Source organism: Elgaria multicarinata, chromosome 4, assembly GCF_023053635.1.
Source record: "Elgaria multicarinata webbii isolate HBS135686 ecotype San Diego chromosome 4, rElgMul1.1.pri, whole genome shotgun sequence".
Taxonomy (NCBI): domain Eukaryota; kingdom Metazoa; phylum Chordata; class Lepidosauria; order Squamata; family Anguidae; genus Elgaria; species Elgaria multicarinata.
Window position 1 is genome coordinate 66,690,221 of NC_086174.1, and position 19,404 is coordinate 66,709,624.

A 19,404-nucleotide genomic window follows, 5' to 3' on the forward strand; every position below is an offset into this window, starting at 1 on the left:
TTCCATCTTCCATGCCAATAAAGCTGAACCTCCAGTTCTCTGTTGTTAGCTAAAAAGTAGCATATCACTGCAGCCATGCATTAGTGAAGTCACTAATTTAGCAGATAGTAGGAAATATTTGAGGGGATGCTTATTAGGTGACAGAGATCATGATTGTTTCTGCCATTTTAGATTTCTGTCAACAGCTCATTGTGAAATAATTTGTGAACTTTTCTATTAATAATAAACACTTCTTAAATAAGGTATTCTTTTCTGCCTATGAACAATGATTAAAAAAAACCATGCACAGGAACAGGGTTGACTCATAACTCTTTAATTACAGCATTTAATTTGAATATGTACTTAATTAAAATATAACTTGTTAATTTATTAGCCTTGGGTTATATCTGTGATACCAATTTTCAAGCATCTAATATGTCCTCCAGCGCATAATTTATTTCATTACATTGAAGCAATTTTTACTGATTATGTCTTAAAATTATTGCAAACACATTTTCTTGTTTGATACTGTAACAAATCAGAAGGGGGGTGGAGACCTAGGAACCCAGATGCTCTGGTATTTGAAATATAAAAAACAACAACGGACATGCATTTTTTGTCAAGCAAATATTAGATGGCCTTTGAATGTGAATATCATTCACAATTCTGTATTTTTTCCTCCACAATACTAAGTCTATGCATGTTATATTTAATACTGCATGAAAATCATATATACTAATAGCCAGGTTCAGCTACAGGTTTTTGAGGGTCCATCGAGTCCAACCCCTTGCTCAGTGCAGGAATCCACTCTAAAGCATCCCTGACAGATGGTTGTCCAGCTGCCTCTTGGAGGCCTCTAGTGTGGGAGAGCCCACAACCTCCCTAGGTAACTGATTCCATTGTCGTACTGCTCTAACCGTCAGGAAGTTTTTCCTGATGTCCAGCTGGAATCTGGCTTCCTTTAACTTGAGCCTGTTATTCCGTGTCCTGCCCTCTGGGAGGATCGAGAAGAGATCCTGGCCCTCCTCTGTGTGACAACCTTTTAAGTATTTGAAGAGTGCTATCATGTCTCCCCTCAATCTTCTCTTCTCCAGGCTAAACATGCCCAGTTGTTTCAGTCTCTCTTCATAGGGCTTTGTTTCCAGACCCCTGATCATCCTGGTTGCCCTCCTCTGAACACGCTCCAGCTTGTCTGCGTCCTTCTTGAATTGTGTAGCCCAGAACTGGACGCAATACTCTAGATGAGGCCTAACCAGGCCCTGCTAATAGCAAACCCATTCTCTGAATGCATATCCATAAGTAGCCAAGATGGTACCATCATTGCACAAGAGGGCGGTTTCTGCACACTTGAGGAACCTCCAAGATTTTCAGAAGGGGAGAAAAATACCAAAACAGCTCAAGGAGGACTGAGCATGCTCAGTAGAAGTGGAATGCTGACTGACTATCGGGGGTGGGTGGGATGGAAAACTAGGGGAAGAGAAATGAAGTATCCTGAAAAAGGGCATGATTGACTGGCTGGAACCCTGAACATAAGTATTCCACACTGCAATGTTTTGTTGCAGGCTCCACTTACAATTACACTAAGCATAGCCACCTCATGTAATGAATTGGCATTACGTTCAGGATAAAATTTTTCCAACTTAGTCTTTTAACTTTGCTGTTTTAAATCTGTATTTTAAATCTCTGCATTGCTGCTCAGTTTTATTCTGGTTGTACTTTTATATTGTATTTTTATATTGTGGTTTAAGTTTTATACTTTAAATTGTACTTATGGTTTTATTTTTTGTGAACTGCCCAGAGAGCTTTGGCTATTGGGTGGTATAGAAATGCAATCAATCTATCAATCAATCAATCAAATATTTTCAAAAAAGAGCACTTCTTCACTCGGATGTCACTATAACTACTAGTTTAGTTTTATGAAAGAATTAGACTATGTTTACTAGCTGGAGACGCCATGGTCAGAGACAGTATACTTATTAGAAGCAGATGGTGAGGACAAAGATTAGAAGGGGTCTCTTGCCTTTATGCCCTGGTTGTGGGTTTCTGAAAAGCACCTGGATGGTGAGTGTTTGAAACAGACTGTTGGACCCTTGGTGTGATTCAGGAAATCAGTGCTTTCATTCTGATGCCAGGCCCAGCAAATTGCTTCACAGCTAGCATACAATGCACCAATCAATTTTTTTTGTACATTGCTAGGACGCTAGAGTTGAATTGCACTTATCTTGTTGAATGGCAGTGGTATAATGCAGCTATAATTTCTGTAGTAAAAGCACTGCTTCTGAATTATTCACATTGCCTCTTTAGTGGGAAGAAAACTACTGATATCCCTTTCTGCTTTGTTCCCAGGCCAAGAAGAATGTGGTGGCCATCCTATTTTCCAACTAGTGGAATATGGGTGTTCCTGCCCTTTGAAAAGGAACCAAAACCTAATCCTGCTCAGGAAGACAGAAGGAGTCTCACTCTACTCACAAAGCCCCCAGGCTGTTGCTTTCAAGTAAGATCAATATTAAACTATTGGTGGTTCTTGAGGCACTAATGAAAAACTGAACTGCCAGCCCCAATGATGTAGTCTCATAAGTACAGCAAGGGCTGGCTCTACAATTAAGCAGAGTGAGGTGGCCACCTCAGGTGGCAAACCTTGGAAGGCAGCAGTAAGGTGTTGGAGAATATTGTTGAGTGCCATTTGACCTGCCCTGTGCCCCTAAACTAACCAGCTGTTTTCATATGCAGTGAAGAAAGCTGAACCATCAGCAGTACTGAAGTAAGATTCAATTGCCAGTTGAGCCCCATCCTGTATGTGGTATGGAGATGGTGGCGCCATCTTGTCCTCAGCAGCAAAAGGTGTTGGGCCAACCCTGACAACAACCTCAATAAAGCTTAAACACCCTCAACACGTCAAATGCAGTTGCAGCAGATTTAACAATCATTTCAGAAATAACATGCCAGTGCAAAGGCCCTCTAGTAATAAGATGAAGATTACTGGAATAGGCAATGGGGCATCATTCTATGTAGCAGTGGAGAGAGAGAGAAAGCTCCTGCTTTCACACATCTCGAAGTAAGAGTAGGATGCTGCAGCTGTTATTTTACATGGAAGAAAAAAGAATTAGGGATGACAGTCCTTCCTTGCCTGTCCTGGATATCTGTTAAGAATCAACTCAACATTTAATCCTAGGGGACTACTCCAAAATCAGGAAAACACAGACCAGTGCACAGAACAAGGCTCTCAAGAGGCTAAACCACCTTGATATGCTGGTGTAGCAAAGATGCAGCCTCCTAGAAAACATTGCTCTGAGCAATTACTTTGGCAGCCTGCCTATTAGCAGTGTCAGTCCAAGACACTGCCACACTTGCAAAAGTCATCCTGCAGCATTCAGCCACCTGTCATGCCCCTGCTGGAAGACTCCTCCTCCGAAGAGCTGGATGACCAGGAACCACCCACACTTTGAAATCTGGAGGTACTCCTAGATCCATCAGGGTCACTGGAGGCTCAAGTGCCCATGGCAGCCTTGAGTGCCTTTTACCAGCTTCAGCTGATTCGCCAGCTACAACCTGTCCTGGATAGGGCTAGCTTGGGCACAGTGGTACAGGCATTTAGTAATCTCAGGACTGGATTATTGCAATATGCTCTCTGTGAGGCAGCTCTTCAAGCTGGTCCAGACGCTCAGCTGTTCTCAGGAGCTAGCATGCAACTCCTTTGCTGAGGGAACTGCACTGGCTGCCTATTCACTACTGGGCCAGGTTCAAGGTTTTGATACTATTGTATCAACACCTTGATACAATAGTATCAAACAACTTGGGACCAGGATACCTGAGAGAGCGCCTTCTCACTTAGCAACCTGCCCAATCACAGTTTAAATTTAAAGTTTAATGCAGGTTGAAGGTTTTTAATGGCATTTTGTATGTGTTATTGTAAAGTGTCACGATGCCAGAAATGGTGAGGTGGCACTATAAAAATGTTTTTAAATAATAAATAAAGTCATCAGAGGGCATGCTCCTGGTGGTTCTGTATGGACTTACGGCCTGATCTGAGTCCACCAGGAGAAGAGCCTCCAGTGTGGTGGCCCTCTTTCTTTGGAACTCCCTGCCCTGGAGGTCAGGCAGGTGCCAATGTTGTGTTGTTATTTCAGGAAGGCTTCCTTGAGTGACAGGCCACAGTTCATGAAAACTCCATTTTATCAGAACTTTGCCTTTTAAAATATTATTTCATCATTATCTTTGGATGTGGGCGGTATACAATATTGTAAATAAAGTAAATAAGACTAGGTCTGACCTAGGTATGTTCTTAGCTCTACAATTATTTTCTTTAATAATTATTATTTTCCCTCTTATTACTTATGATTTAATGTTAGTTTCTTATTTTTGTATATTTGTCATTGTGATTTATATGTATATTCTTATCATTTTGCATAGTGTTTATCCTTCAAAAATAAAATATTCTTTATAAATAGAAGCAGTGTGGGATGCTTTCTCAGCACTAGGCATATGGATACTACCTGCTTTGCTTTGGGAGAAGAGGAGAGGGTGAATGTTAAAACAGACAAAAAGAAACTGGTTAAGATTAAAGGGATCTGGGAATTCGTTTTCCTGCTAATAGTGTCACATCAGAAGAGAGACAATATTTTACCAACACAAATGAAAATATAAAAATACACATTGATTTTCCTGGTGGTCACACCAATTTGATTTGGTTTGTTACTTGCCAAACTACTTTCTCCTTTTGTAGCCCTTGAGTAAAAGGAAGGAGGAATGATTGCCGGTAGGACAGAGACTGAGCCATACATTATGCTTCTAATTGGGACAGGACTTTGGATTCACCTCCAAGGCAGAATCGAAAAATTTATCAAAGCTCCATAGGTGGCACTGAACAGAAATTTACTTCCTGACAAGGAGCAGCCAGCTCTTTTAAGACGGATGCTTCCGTGTGCAGTTTAAAGATTAGAGTGCAACAAGCTCAGACACTTGTAGATGGCAACCTTTGTAGCTGGGGGAGAAAAGGCTATCAGGTCTGGAGCACGCTGTGATAACAAGATGTCTCCCCAATGCCACCGCTTACCTGCCAGGCATGCTCCCCCTTTTGGAAAAAGAGGTAGCTGTTTTAACTGAAAGAGGAGGGGCCATTTGTTTTCCTCCTGGCTGCCAATCTACCACGTTTTGAAGCTTATAACACGGCATGTTTCCCCTTGGGTCCATAGTAATGTGAATTGTCTTTATCCAAGTGCCTAACAAATCATTGTCACAGTGCAGCAGCCGACCTTTCTTTTCAATCTATGCACTTTTCAGGAGTTATAAATCAGTTGACTTTCAAGCTCGATGAGATGGCATATGCCCTGGTTTGAAGAACAGATGGAGGCTTGGGGGGAAATTGTTTCTGCAGGCTTGCTACAAGCAGCACAGCTCCATAAAAGTGAACCATTCACACTAATTTCTCACATAAATTATCCAGGCAGAGAGCACCAGTCCATTCAGCAGAAAAAAAAAATCTTTCATCTGGTTTTCAGAGGTCATTTAACAAATTTAAACCAAAGTTACTTCTGGTATCCAAATGGGTTTTCAGTCTGTACTATTTCAAGAAATGACCATCAGCATCAAATAAAAGGTGTTTTTTTATAGAAGGAAACAAAATAATTGGTTCAGATGTTAAAATGCTGGATGTTCTCTAGAAGCCTAGAATATGTTGCAAGTATTAATTAATACAGAAGAATTAAAAATTGAGATATTGGAGCTCTGTACCACAAAAATCAGGTAAACTGTCATTTCTCTTCTCAGAACTGATTTCTGAATCCTCCTATTAGCTGGAATTCAAATTCTAGGAAGGTCAGTTATTAAAAGAGAAAGAAATCTAGGGCATTTCCGAGGCAACATGCTATTTTTTTGAAGAGAAACAATTATTCACCTCTTAAATCAATGTACATGTCACTATTTTAATAAATATGGTACTTTACTTATAGATGTAGGAAAGACATTTCATTAAATGTTTTGAATTACAAATTTGAAAGCAATGGAAAGAAAGAACAGTGTGTTGTGATCAACTGAAACCATTAAAAGAGGAAGTTCTATGAGCCTCAAACAGCAAAAATGATGATGCAGTGAATAGTGAATTATTGGTTTTTTAAAAAATCTGCTGTGATCATTAGTGCCAAAGAAAGGTAGCTAAATAAGTATTTTCAATTCTATACTTATTGTACAAATGTTTCAGTTATGCCAGAAAAACTCATTTTGAATTGGTTGTTCCATCTTTCATTCCATGAATAACAATACTGCCAAGACATGGAAAAGAATCCTCTCATAAAATACCACTATCACTACTACTAGCAATAATCATCTGGGGGGGGGGGGAATTTAAAAACCTGAGTACTTTATCTGTCAAAAATTAGCAAGTCAATATAAACTTGACAAGTGTATGTCTGTTGTCATCTTAATGAATGCCTTGAGTGTGCAATTAATTCCACACATTTGTAGAACTTTCTGTGTTTAAAATTTTATTTTTAGTAATGTTTGGGAAAAATAACAGACTATAGTGAAATTGAAGAAATCAGCTTTATCCAAAATGAGCTCGTGTTATGCTCATTACAGATTAAAACAAAACAAAAAACAAGAATTCTGAATATTACCATCCAGAGCCTATGGATCCATAGAGCTTAGGGGGGGGGGGGGATCTACACTACTGCTTTTAAAGCGCTTTAAAGCACTTTGAAAACGTTTTGAAAACTGTATATGGAGTGTGTCCTGGGCCCCAACAGTTGTCGAAACTGTTATAAAGTGCTTTAAAGCAGTAGTGTAGATCCCCCTATGATCTGCACTGATGCAGTTTATCACCAGGGCCAGTTCAACTGTGGAAGCAATCCAAGTTGTCCACTTAGTGGCGGCACATTTATGGTGGGATGGCACACTGGCCTGGATAGGTTCCCAGCCTAGCTATCCTGGCTGAGCATACAGCCTTCTTTATCACCATATCTTGTAGGCAGTGGCACTGGATAAGTGTGGGGAGCAAGAAACTATACAGAATGCAAGACCTATGTCTATTCTAATGCACATGAGCAAGGATCACACCATGAGGAGCTGCTGCTAGTGCTGATTTTAGGATTTGTGTACAGCAGGAATGTTGAAGCTCTTTTGGCCTAAGGTCTGAATTCCATTTTAGAGCTGAAATGGGATTTGTTCATCCTTCAAGATTGAACAATTTAATGCAGTAATCCAGACGAGAGGTCATCAGAGCAAGGATAATTGTAGCTAGGCTATCTCTGTTCAGATAACGGAGCAATTGTTATATCAGCCGAAGCTGATAAAAGTTGCTCCTTGTCACTGAGTCCACCTGTGCCTCAAGTGACAATTCCAGATCCTGGAGCACCCTCAAACTATGAACCCAATCTTTTAGGGGGAGTACAACCCCCTCCAGAACAGGGTGAACATCACCTAGCTGGACAGGTGAACCACCCACTAACAGTACATCCGTCTTGTCTGGATTGAGTCTCAGTTTGTTGGCCCTCATCCAGTCCATTACTGTGCTCAAGCACTGATTCAGAACAGCCACTGCCTCACCTGGGTTTGATGAAAAGGAAAGGTAGAGCTGGGTGTCATCTGCATATTGATGACACCTCAGCCCATATCTCCGGATAACCTCTCCCAGTGGCTTCATGTAAATGTTGAACAGCATAGGGGATAAAATAGAGTCCTGTGGAACCCCATGGCCTAGATGCCATGGCAAAGAGCAATAAATCCCCAGCACCACCTTCTGGAATCGGCCATCCAAGAAGGATTGGAACTACTGCAACGCAGTGCTTCCAGCTCCCAGCCCAAACAACCTATCGAGAAGGATACCATGTCTGATGGTATCAAAAGCCACTGAGAGGTCCAAGAGAATCAACAGGGTCACGCTCCCCCTGTCCCTCTCCTGGCAAAGGTCATCCTACAGGGAGACCAATGTTAGGTGTATTTTTACATTTTACATAGGAAGTCCCCCAGCCCTCTGGGGCAGATTTGTTGTGTTTGTGTGTGTCTTCAAAGGAGAGTGGAAGTCCCTTCCATCAGTGATTTTCATTCTGCTGGTGGAAGGACACCATTCGATTATATATATATTTTGCACAATATTGAATCCCAAACTGGGGATGTCCTTCTCCTTTCAGGACCAGCTTTGGGGTGGGGATTGAGGGAACTCTGAACATGTTCCTGTGGATATTGGCAATTATTATCTATATAGTGAAGTAACACATGTAAAGTAACATGCAAAAGATTGATTCCCTGCCCAGAAGAGAATACAGAGGGAGGGGAGTGAGAAAAAGCAAAGACATGCAAATAAAGGATGAATCTGAGCAAATTAAATTACGTGTGCTCAAGCTTTGTTTCAGTTGGGAATGTGAACAAAGGAGTTAAGTCAAAGGCACCACAGAAGAGGTGGGTTTTGAGAAAATTGCTTTCTAGAAAACAAAGGTAACTTTTTATATATTAGCGCTACAATTAGAACATTATGAGGACATGTGCAATGACATAATTCATTTAGAAGCCGTGTAATCAATAGTGAATTCTTATTCCAGCTTATAAAGGGAAGCATAGGCCTGCCTCAGACCACCCAACAGATAGGGCTCTGGCCCATAAGCCATGCCCATGTCAAAACAGGGCGACACTGCTCAGCCCACCAAGATAATGTTATAAGCTTAGTGAGTCCTTCAACCAGCCCCTCTCTTTCTAAACACTCTATCCATTTCCCAGAGAAGTCTTAACAGTGTCAAGGTCGAGGCAGGGGAGTGAAACTACCCCTTCAATTCTTTCCCTGAGAACTCTGACAGAGATAAGTTTGCACAGATCCTGACATTCCAAACTAGTACTAATAAAATCTAACTATAAACGGCGAGGCCTCACGGCCTTGCTGAGACTTATACATGACATCACTAGGATAACAATCAAGTCGCTACAGAAACATCAAACAGCAAAATAGTTCCTTAAGGTGATTTTTATTTTTTTATTTTTTGAGTCAGGATATATATGACTGACACCTATTACTACCACAAGCAGTCACTATCACACCTAATTAGCAATGGTTATCTTCTTCCACATTAGATTGTTGGCTGATGTGATATAAGCAACCAGGTCCAAATAATGTTGGACCTTCAAACGATGACAAAAGTGGACCAGTTAAAATCTGAGCTACAGTTTCAGGAGCTTTGGTAGTTTCACTTTCATTTAATAGTATATAATAATTTTGCAGCTTAGGGCCGATCTACACCAAGCAGGATATAACACTTTTAAAACGGTATGAAAACTGTATATGTAATGTGTCCTGGGCCTGAACAGTTGTCATAACCATTATAAACCGTTATAAGCAGTAGTGTAGATCCTGCCTTAGTACAAACTTGTGCAATCAAAATATGAGGTGTGTTTTTTGATTCTAAAGATGACCTTTTTGCTACCTGGAATATTTTGGTCCTGAACATCTGTCAATGAAGGCATGGCATATAATACATGTTAATACAACAAATCAGGTGTCTCCTCATGGATATGATTTTAGTAATAAGACCATTGTGCAAGTACACTCATAATTTTTTAATCAGATATACAATCATCTTACCTGGATTCAGGGGGGAGATCTATGTGCTTCAGAAGCTGTGCATAGCACTGAATAGTTAGGGGACCAATGCGGTCACCAACACTCTGACCCTCCCTCCCCAAAAAAGTTTTTTAATATTTCAAAAGACATTCTGCTTAAAAGAACAAAGGCAAGATAACAAACATTTAATTGAATAAATACACACACAGAGCTTTAAAAAAATGTTAAAAGAAGCAGTCCATCTGAACAAGACAGACTACTAAATTGGTACTTGATTCACAGGCCAATATGACTAGCAATTGAGTTAAGAAAATAGAGAGCAGCTGGGCTCAAGCCACAGGAGAAAAATATATATAGTGATTTTTCATTTGCATATGCATTTGTATATATCCTTAAAATATATGAACGATCTAAAAAATTAAACTATACTAGCTGTACCCGGTGTAACATGCACCGTTGTTGCATATCTTAAAGTTTATTAATTAAATATCATTGTGGGGGCGCAGGCTGCTTGGGGGCCACCGATACAGCGCCATCTGGCAGACCTGGGGGGGAGGGAGGTCGGGGGGAGGGGGAACAGGTGTCCCTCTCTCCCCAGGTTCCTGTCAGCCTTGGGCCGCCCACCCAGCTCGCATGGGATTAGCCTGGGGCCTCGACTCGCAGCAGGCAAGCGGCCTCCCACCCGGCCACCAAGGGCCCCGGCCGTGCCTCGCTCATGCTCCAGACTGTGGCGCTGCCCCCTTCGTGGGGGGGGGAAGCGAAGAAGCAGAAAGGGGGTAGGATTACCTTGGAAACCCCGGAGGAGTCGGCCAAGGGGCTTAGCAACCTGTATCAGCTGAAGCCTTTACGGAAACATACCTAAGTGTTTTATATAGATAGATAAATCTAAAACCTACTCTGATTAACCAAGATCAGTAAATGCTTGTTCAAATAAAAAGGTTTCACGCTGTTTAGAGGGAAGCTCTATAATACTGTTTAGAGTTCACATAATATAATATTCCTACTCAGAAGTCCAACCTAGTCCATAATAACCCAGTTTGTACATAATGCTAACTCATGGGTTATTTTATTCTGGGTTGTCATGATGTGCAAACCCAGCCCTGCTAATAAACCATGGTTTGTTAACTACAAACAACCTAGAAAGAGAGCCCATGGTTGTTGTTGGGTTATAAACTGTGAGTTGTTCAAACTATTGGTTGTCATTATGTGTGAACCCAGAATCGTGACTGTTCATGAGTTGTTTCGCCAGGCTACAGATGTAGTGGACAAGAGTGGTAAAAACAACAACCCACAACCCAGCTGCTCTACCTGCTGCTGCTACTAGAGCATCACAAAGGTTTTTGGGATACAAGGAGGAAGCAGGTGAAGGAGGAGAGAAACAAAGAACCTAGGGATAGAAAAAACAAACCATGGTTTATTCTATCATCTGCCAGACAGACCCTGCATAGGTTCACACAATGGATTAAATAAACTGTGGGTTAACGTTATATCAGTGTTATCACAATATAGGTCAGTATTACCAAAATAAGAAAACTCCTAGGCTTGGATCCAGAGAGCGTAACCTCCTGTGCCTCCTCCCCTGCAGCCTCCTGTGTCCTCTGAAAATCTCCTCTGTAGGGCTAGGGGACCTTCTGGAACAGCGAGGGAGATGCCATGGAGGGATGTATGGAGAGGGGGAATCAATGAAAATCACCGCTCTCCCCCCTCCGCTTATTCTAGTGGGAGACTCCACTGGATTGCAGGTTTTTTCCATGAACAGAAGGAGCCCTTCTATTTATGGAAGGGCAACTCTGGATTTGTCCCATAAAACCTGCAAGCAGATCGCATTAATTCCGCCTCTGGAAGAGGGGAGCTCCATAGCTGAGAAACAAATATTAAAAATACCGAATTCCATCACTCTTCTCTGCATATTTTCTTGCTTTTTCAGTTGCCATGCTTACTTTCTGGACTTATTAGCAAACAATATTAGATCAACTACATATCTCCCTTAATTAGATCCGTTTCAGTTCATTTATACTTAAGCTGTTTTGGTTTTTTAAATTGTTGGTTCTTGCCTCTGCAATATCCCTTTATGTTCCCTTTTGTCTATTAATTCAAATCAAATATATTACTGTCTTGACCATTGTTGCCTTAACAAAAATTTAAACAGGGGTTTGTATCCAAACGTGTTGTTGCATCAGTGGGAGGAAACCGCTGGTGGAACAGATTTCCCTCTCTTCCCTGGAGACCTTAACTTGTGCCCCAAAACTGCTTTGCACCACATACAGGGTGAAGCAGGGAACAAGTGAGGACAGGGAAGTCCCATTGCATGAGCAGACATTCCCTTGTGTAAGGACTGGATCCACCCATACCAAGCATAAATAAAAAGCTTCATATAAAAATCCTTATGCCATTAATAATATGCAATCCTAAAGGAAAACATACAAATACAATTCTCAGATATCCTTAGAGCAACCTACTACATGGGTTTTCATATAAGAGTGATTGAGCTTTACTGCCATGAAAGCAAAAAATAATGCTTTTCTGTTCTTATCCTATCATTAATATCAAACAGAAAAGATTTTTTCTGCTAATTGGACCATTGGACAAGCCCAATTAAAAACAACGCCAAATACATCTATTAATTTTGACTGCAAACCTGTGGGCAAGATCTAATTGTTTGCTATGTTTTGTACAGTGCCAATTTGTTTGGTCATTTCTATTAATTATCATTATTATTATTTATAGTCTTCATGCCCTTGAGAATCTTATTTATTCTTGTTCTAATTAACAAAACATGCTACTTTAAGTTAAGATTATTTTGAATATGATCCACTCAAATGTTCAAAGAATGGGATGTGCATGTTTCTCTCATCTATATGATACTCGATTCTTGGGTATCCTTTATTCAGTTTCCACATAAATCTTAGCCTGGCCCAATAAACAATGTACACACACAAGAAAAGTCTTTCTTTGATAAGCAAAATAATTAAATAGAAAGAGCAGGTTAGAGATCAGCATTCATTTTTCAAATTAAATTTAAAAGCCTGCTCTAGTTACTTAAAAGATTGGCAAGTTTTACAAATAACATCACTGAGCCTTTTAGAGAGAAACACTGCTGCATTAGAATGAAGTCATTAGGCAATACATTTATTTTGAAGCCAATTAACCTTTTGTCAGAGATGTCGGAACCATAATGGTTTCAGCAGTGGAGGTCAGCCTCTAACAGGGGCACGTATGACAGCGATTACGCTGTCTGACATATGCTGCAGACTGGGAGTGCAGCCGTGGAATGAGAATCTGCCTTCGTTTGTATTCTGCTCTGCATTTCAAGGGAGCAGGCAATCTTGACCTATCCATTTAGGTAATTAAAGCTTCCATTTGGAACTGTCCTGCAGGAAGGTGAAATTGGGGGGGGGGGATAAATGGCTGCTGCTCACTGTATCCAGCCACTTCCATCATTTGATGGACTGCCTGAAATAGGCTGGGTTGCCAGGTCCTCATAAAAATAGAGATGAATTGAGCAGGAGACAATTCTCTAAGGCAAAGCAACTCTGTCATCTTCCTTTTTGCAGCATATAATTTAATTGTTAGCCAAGGTAGATGGCTGACTCAGGAGGCCACTCTCTAACTGCTCCCCCACCATCTTCTATTTGCTAAGAAATTACTCCACTTTATTTACTTATAAGCCAACATTTTGGGGCAATGAGAGATGTCACTTCAATAAGCACAGCTAGCTGTCACAGCTGCGCCCTGACTTACCTTCCAGGCTATTTTGTTTCCTCTTGTATCATGCTCAAGGGCGATTGGGAAGTCACCTCGCTCATAGAACTTGCGAAATGCTGTAGGCTTTGTTGGTCTTTCTTTAAATGCTCCTGCAGCTGGGGGACCTTTCACCTAAACAGAAAGAAAAATTAAAAAACCCTTCATGCAAAATCTGTTCATATCAAGAAATACATTTGGAACTAAAATTAGGATGCAGTCCTATGCATGTTCAGACAGAAAAAAAAGTCCTATAACTCCCAGCATGCCCCAGCCAGCTATGGCTAGCTAAGGCATGCTGGGAGTTGTATGACTTTTGTGTGTGTGTGTCTAAACATGCACAGCATTGCACCTTAGTTATTTAATAGAGGTTACTAAGAAATCAGAGTGCTAAATACCTAACACTTCAGCAGTAATACCAATGTTTTCTATGAAATACTTTATTTGTTTCTGGCTTTTACTTGGTGGATAATTAATACATAAGGGGAGTAGAAATGATTTTTTTTAAAATAAATGCTCCGATTTTGTTTGAAATGTTTTGTCATTTAATGTACAGTAGGGGAAATGACAGCATTTTAAAATACCAGTGTTAAAATACACTTAAAATGAAAATGGGACTGTAGTAGGGAAAAGAGGTAAGCTATATAATGGGAGTCTCCCAGATCTAATAGTTATAAAGTTGCTCCCCAAATGAAAGGTCAGTTTAAAACTCTAGAATGAAATCAAACAAAGTAAGCTAATCCTAAATGGATGTTTGCTAACAGCCTGAATAACAAGTTACTGGGTTCTGTTCGGTTCCTGTGAAGAGGAATGCATGACTAACAGTCCCATCAGGGTTGGATCAGGCTTAGTGAAATAAACATCTTCTATCCACCCCGCTTCTACGGTGGTGTTACCTCTATCTGATAGCAACTAGCACTTTGGAGCAAAACTCCACCTTTTTTCTGCACCATGGAGACAACATCACTTTTAGCAGTGAAAACCTAAACAATTGAAATAGTCCTACCTTCTCCTTTACTATTTGCCTGAGACTTAAAAAGAAGCAGTTAGCCAGAGAGGGTTCAGAGCCACTAGCTTTAGTTTATACATATGTATGTCTTGGCAGAATATATTTTTCTCAACTAAATTAAAAAAGAGGTTGTTTCACCTCTAGCTTGTATGTTCCTTTCACAATGAAAACCAAAAAATGACATTAATATATAAATCCCTTACACAACACAGCCTCTGGGATTTACTCTGTTCCAAATAAACTTAGTTGCTGGGATCCAAAGTAGAGGCTCTGTGCACAGAAGGAGTTTCTGTTCACAAAAGGAGTGTTCTGCTCATGGAAGGAGTCCCTTCTCTGAGTAAAATCTCCTTCTGTGAATGGAAGCTCCTTCCATGAGTGGTGTGACCATGCTGGATCCCAGCAAAAAAAAATTCAACAAATGCTGAATGGGCACCTGAACAAGAGTATAGGGTAGGGAACTGCTCACAAGAGTTACAAGGCATTTCTAGATCTCTGAATAGCACCCAGTATTGGTAAGCCAGGAAGCATGAATTCAAATCTCACATCATGTCTTGAACTCACTACGTGGCCTTAGATGAAACATTTCTCTTTTAGACTCAGGACTACCTGCAATATGGGGATAACAACAGTGGGTTGTTATGGGGTTTTGTAAGGATTACAGAGATAATGTAATTGAAGCACTTTGAACATTCTGAAGGAAGGAGAGGGAACATGTGTTTTTTCAGAAGTTGTGCAACTGCAACTCCCATAATCCTTGTAGTGGCTAAGGTGTTGGACTGGGAGTCTGGAGATCCAGGTTCTAGTCCCCACTCAGCCATGGAAACCTACTGGTTGACTGTGGGCCAGTCACAAACTCTCAGCCCAACCTACTTCACAGGGTTGTTGTTGGGAGGATAAAATGGAGAAGAGGAGGAGGATGTATGCCGTCTTGGGTTCATTGGAAGAAAAAAGGCGGGATATAAATGCAATAATAAATAAATAAAATAAAATAATCCTTCACCATTGAGAGCCAGTATGGCGTAGTGGCTAAAGTGTCCCCACTCAGCCATGGAAACCCACTGGGTGACTTTGGGCCTGTCACAGACTCTCAGCCCAACCTCACAGGATTGTTGTTGTGAGGATAAAATGGAGAGGAGGAGAATTATGTATGCCGCCTTGGGTTCATTGGATGGAAAAAGGTGAGATATAAATGCAATACATTATGCTGACTAGCACTGATGAGTTTTGCAACCCAACAATATCTGGAGGGCCATACATTTCCCACCCATGTTCTAAAGCATTATTTGTTAAGTATAATTATCAAGTTTGGAAGAAATGAACAAAGGAGATAGCTACGCTGAGGGTCAGCTCCTGTCATTTTCACTGCAATCAAAAAGAGGGGGGGAAACTAGTACTGCTTGTATGAAGCCATAATTACTTTAATACAGTGACCTAATTGCTTGATATGATTCTGATCTGTGGTGGTATTCAATTTGAAGGACAAGGGCTACAGATAAAAGATTCAAGTGTTCCAAGGGAATATAGATGAAATAGAAGTCTCAGAAGCTGAAGAAACTACATGGTGATTCATTCAAAATAGCAGTTTCTCCAATTTAAACCAGAGTAGGCATAAGAAGAAAACGTCTTTCTGAAGACAAATGTCAAGTAGGTACATGCACCATAGGGTAACATATGATCCATGTCTCCTTCTCCTATGTGACAGGACTCTGGAGAAAATAGTGGGATAATAGTCTCAAAAATCCACACACACACTCCCCGGTCATCTGAGGTTATAAAAGGGCATTAAAGTTATCCAGGAATTTTGCCCTCAAACATGTTTTTGTCATCAGAAATATTGTCAAGCCTGAAGTAGAAGCAAAATTATCTGTGTCAAGAAGTGGATGCTGTGGTCTATTTGATTTCTACAAGACGGTGAACCACCATGGTAACATCAGAAAAACGTCCAGGAAGTAGGGGCATTGAAATCAATGTTTTTTACATGCCTTAGCAATAATATACAAAAAAGCTCTGCTTGCCTGTTAAAATGGTAGTTTAGCTGAAGTATGAACTGAATAGCCAGAATGGAGATTCGTTAAAGTCCTTTTCAAATTTCTTTAGGCCAAAAATGTGATAGTTCACTTCAGCTCTATAAACATTTGTATGTTTCATTCCTCACTGAATTCAACCTCATTCCCAGGACTTTACTTCATGACTTGGCAAAAGCCAGGTCTGGCAATCTTCTATTACAAGTGCAGCTTCAATAAGTACCAATGGGACAATTGTAGAAACTCTCTAAACAGCTGAGAGGATCCACACGATAAAGGATGCTATAGAGCAGGTGTGTAGATGGTAAATGTATTGTACTTCAATTCCCAGAAGCCCCTGCCAGCATGGCCATGCTAATACTCAGGAATGCTGGAACTTGAAGACAAAACCAGATGGAGTTCTACTTTCTGCCCACCCTTGCTATAGAGAATGGCCATCACATGGAGAAAGCGCCCATGTAGAACCATCATCATCATCATCATTTATTTCTTACCCGCCTCTCCAATTGGACCAAGGCAGGGAACAACAACAAGCATAAAATACATAAAATACCATAAGTCAATGGACTCCACGCAGGGCTTAAATTGGCTCTTCCGAATCAATTTAAGGCCCAAGCCAGACATGCATGTGTTTATTAAACACATCATTTGGCTGCATAATGAAGATCATAAAAGGAGTGAGTGGAAGATGGGGATAAAACATGTTATAAATTCAGGAATGTTACTCCTGGCTGAGGCATTTTCTAAGGTAGACATACTTAGGGATTTAACATTATATTTTCATAGATCTTTAATCCTCGGTATAAATCACAAGAGGGTACAAACATACTTCAAAAATAATTATGTTTTTCTGTAGTTAATTTACAGTAACCGCATTTCTTCCATATTAAATGGCTTTTCCAAGATATTCTTGAGATATAATAATGGACAAAGTTCTTGTATATACTTGATAGTTTTATATTGCATAGGACAAATAAATGAGGTTCTAAATACATATTCTAAGAAAAAATACATTTTAAAAACAGGATTTGATTAAGCTTCTTGTAACTAAGAACATGTTATCTTTTAATATTCATCAATAAAAGGAAAAGGAGAAGAGAACAGAAGAGAAGCTAGGAAAACTCTCGGGAGTTATTTTGCATCTAAAATTTCCAAGGAATTATAGTAACCTAGCAACATCACATGGATCCACTCATCTTGTGACAGGCATCAAAAAGTTGAAATAAGAATGTAGGAAAGATCTGAAAGTAAGATATTAAAACCTACTTCTAACAATCCACATTTCATAATTCCTCATTGCTGTAATGGAAGTTTAAAATAATTGTTTTTTAATTACAACTGACATTTCTTTATAATGTCTTTGGAAAAGAAACTATGAAAAATAAAGTTCAATGTTCATTTCTCACACATTTTATATGCAGACAATTAGTATTAATACACTCTAGAGGAACTCCTAAAAGTATTTGATCATTCAAGACTTATATTTGCTCCTTTGGAGTCAAGCATATTGTCAGAACATCTGTTATGGAGATGTATGTGCATTTCAACCAGACAGCTTGTGTGTGTGTGTGTGTGTGTGTGTGTGTGTGTGTGTGTGTGTAGAAAATGTGAGAAAACCAAAAGAGCTGTAATAAAAAAAAATTTCCGAAGACTTAGATAACTTGGACTACATCAACAGTGATCATTCATTGCTAATTCACAAAAGTTTGAGTAAGTTTGAAATGAATGCCCATTTCTGGCCATCATAGTTGAGGAGACCACTTGAAGCAAAATTCAGAGAAGAGAAAGCAACACTTTTTACTATGGTTTAAAGACATGAGACATACAAAGTAGAAGGAAATTGGTATGATGAGCCAGGCAAAATTGTTGAGCTACTGTATGTCTTAATTTTAGAACATTTAAAGTTTAAATATATTAAAAAATATAGAGCAAGAGTAAGCAAGATGCTGCACTGTTGCCAATGGATTGGCCTTGGAACATTTGCTGGGTGTTGGAGGGGAACCTTAACTGGAGGATACAAATATTCTATCTAGGGTAGAAGACTATGATGCTTCAATATATTTCTAGTCTGTGGTTTAAGCGTTTAAATGTGCATAGGATTGCAGCATTCATCATCCTAAGTGACTTCAGCTAGACTGGGGGGGGGAGTGGATAGAGTTGTAATTACGGGCATGTCTAGACGAGGCAATATCCCGGGGGTCATCCCTGTGTGTCCACATGATGCACAGGGGATCCCAGAAGCAGGGAGGGATGATCCCTCCCTTTCCCTGGGATATTGCTCAACCCTTTAATCCTGACTTTTCCCATGGTCTTGGGATGATCCCAAGACCGCAAGACATGTGGCCATCCATCCTGGTTTGTCCCGGCTCCTTGTGAATAACCGTGAGGAGCTGGGAACCAGGCACGGGGGTGGAGTGGGGGGAACAGGAAATTTTTAAAAAAGCACGTACCTTCATGCAGGAGCACTCCTGCTCTCATTTGCAATAAAAAACAAAAACAAAATGGCGGGCTCGACGTCCTCCATCCTCCTGGGATGTCGCGCGCCGCGTATAGACAGAGTAGGAGGATCCCGCAATCGCCATATTGCAAGATCCTCCCTCCCAGAAAGCTGGGAGGTCTAGACATGCCCTACTTCTCCCAGCCTGATAGGGCTTGAGTTTCTCAAGCAGCAATCTCCTATGCTTCATGGTAAACAGCTTTTAAAATGCAGATGAGTTTTGAAACCAGTTTGCAATATGGCATGGGAGCTTGCTGTGCAAAGAAAAAAGTAATTGATGTGCGCCAAACCTTGGATGTCTGTAAAATAGTTATCTGGATTGTGGTTGACATTTTCTATTGTGAAGCATAACTACAGCAGTTTAAAATTAAGCTGTTCACTTTGTAGAAAGTCACAGCTAAGAAAGAGAAACGTGACTTGATTCTTCGGTGAATCATAGCAATTAGGAAATGGAAATTATAATGCTATTCCAGTTAATGCAAATTAGATAAATTGGAAGTTAGTGACTCTCTTAGAATCTCTGAGAAACTCACACATCTGGTTAGAAGCTAAATGAGTGCAAAGAACAAACATTAGCTAATTTCATTCTTATTTCTTCTAATACAATGATACA

The 19,404-nt window shown here is 40.2% G+C and overlaps 1 protein-coding gene across 1 annotated transcript in view; it reads right to left on the reverse strand.

The window, feature by feature from the left end:
• Nucleotides 1-19,404, reverse strand: part of PACRG (parkin coregulated) — a 280,515-nt gene that overhangs the window by 211,578 nt on the left and 49,533 nt on the right. The window contains exon 2 of the mRNA XM_063124464.1: nt 13,262-13,396. Within this exon, the coding sequence (XP_062980534.1) occupies nt 13,262-13,396 (135 nt within the window). The remainder of the gene's footprint in view (nt 1-13,261; nt 13,397-19,404) is intronic.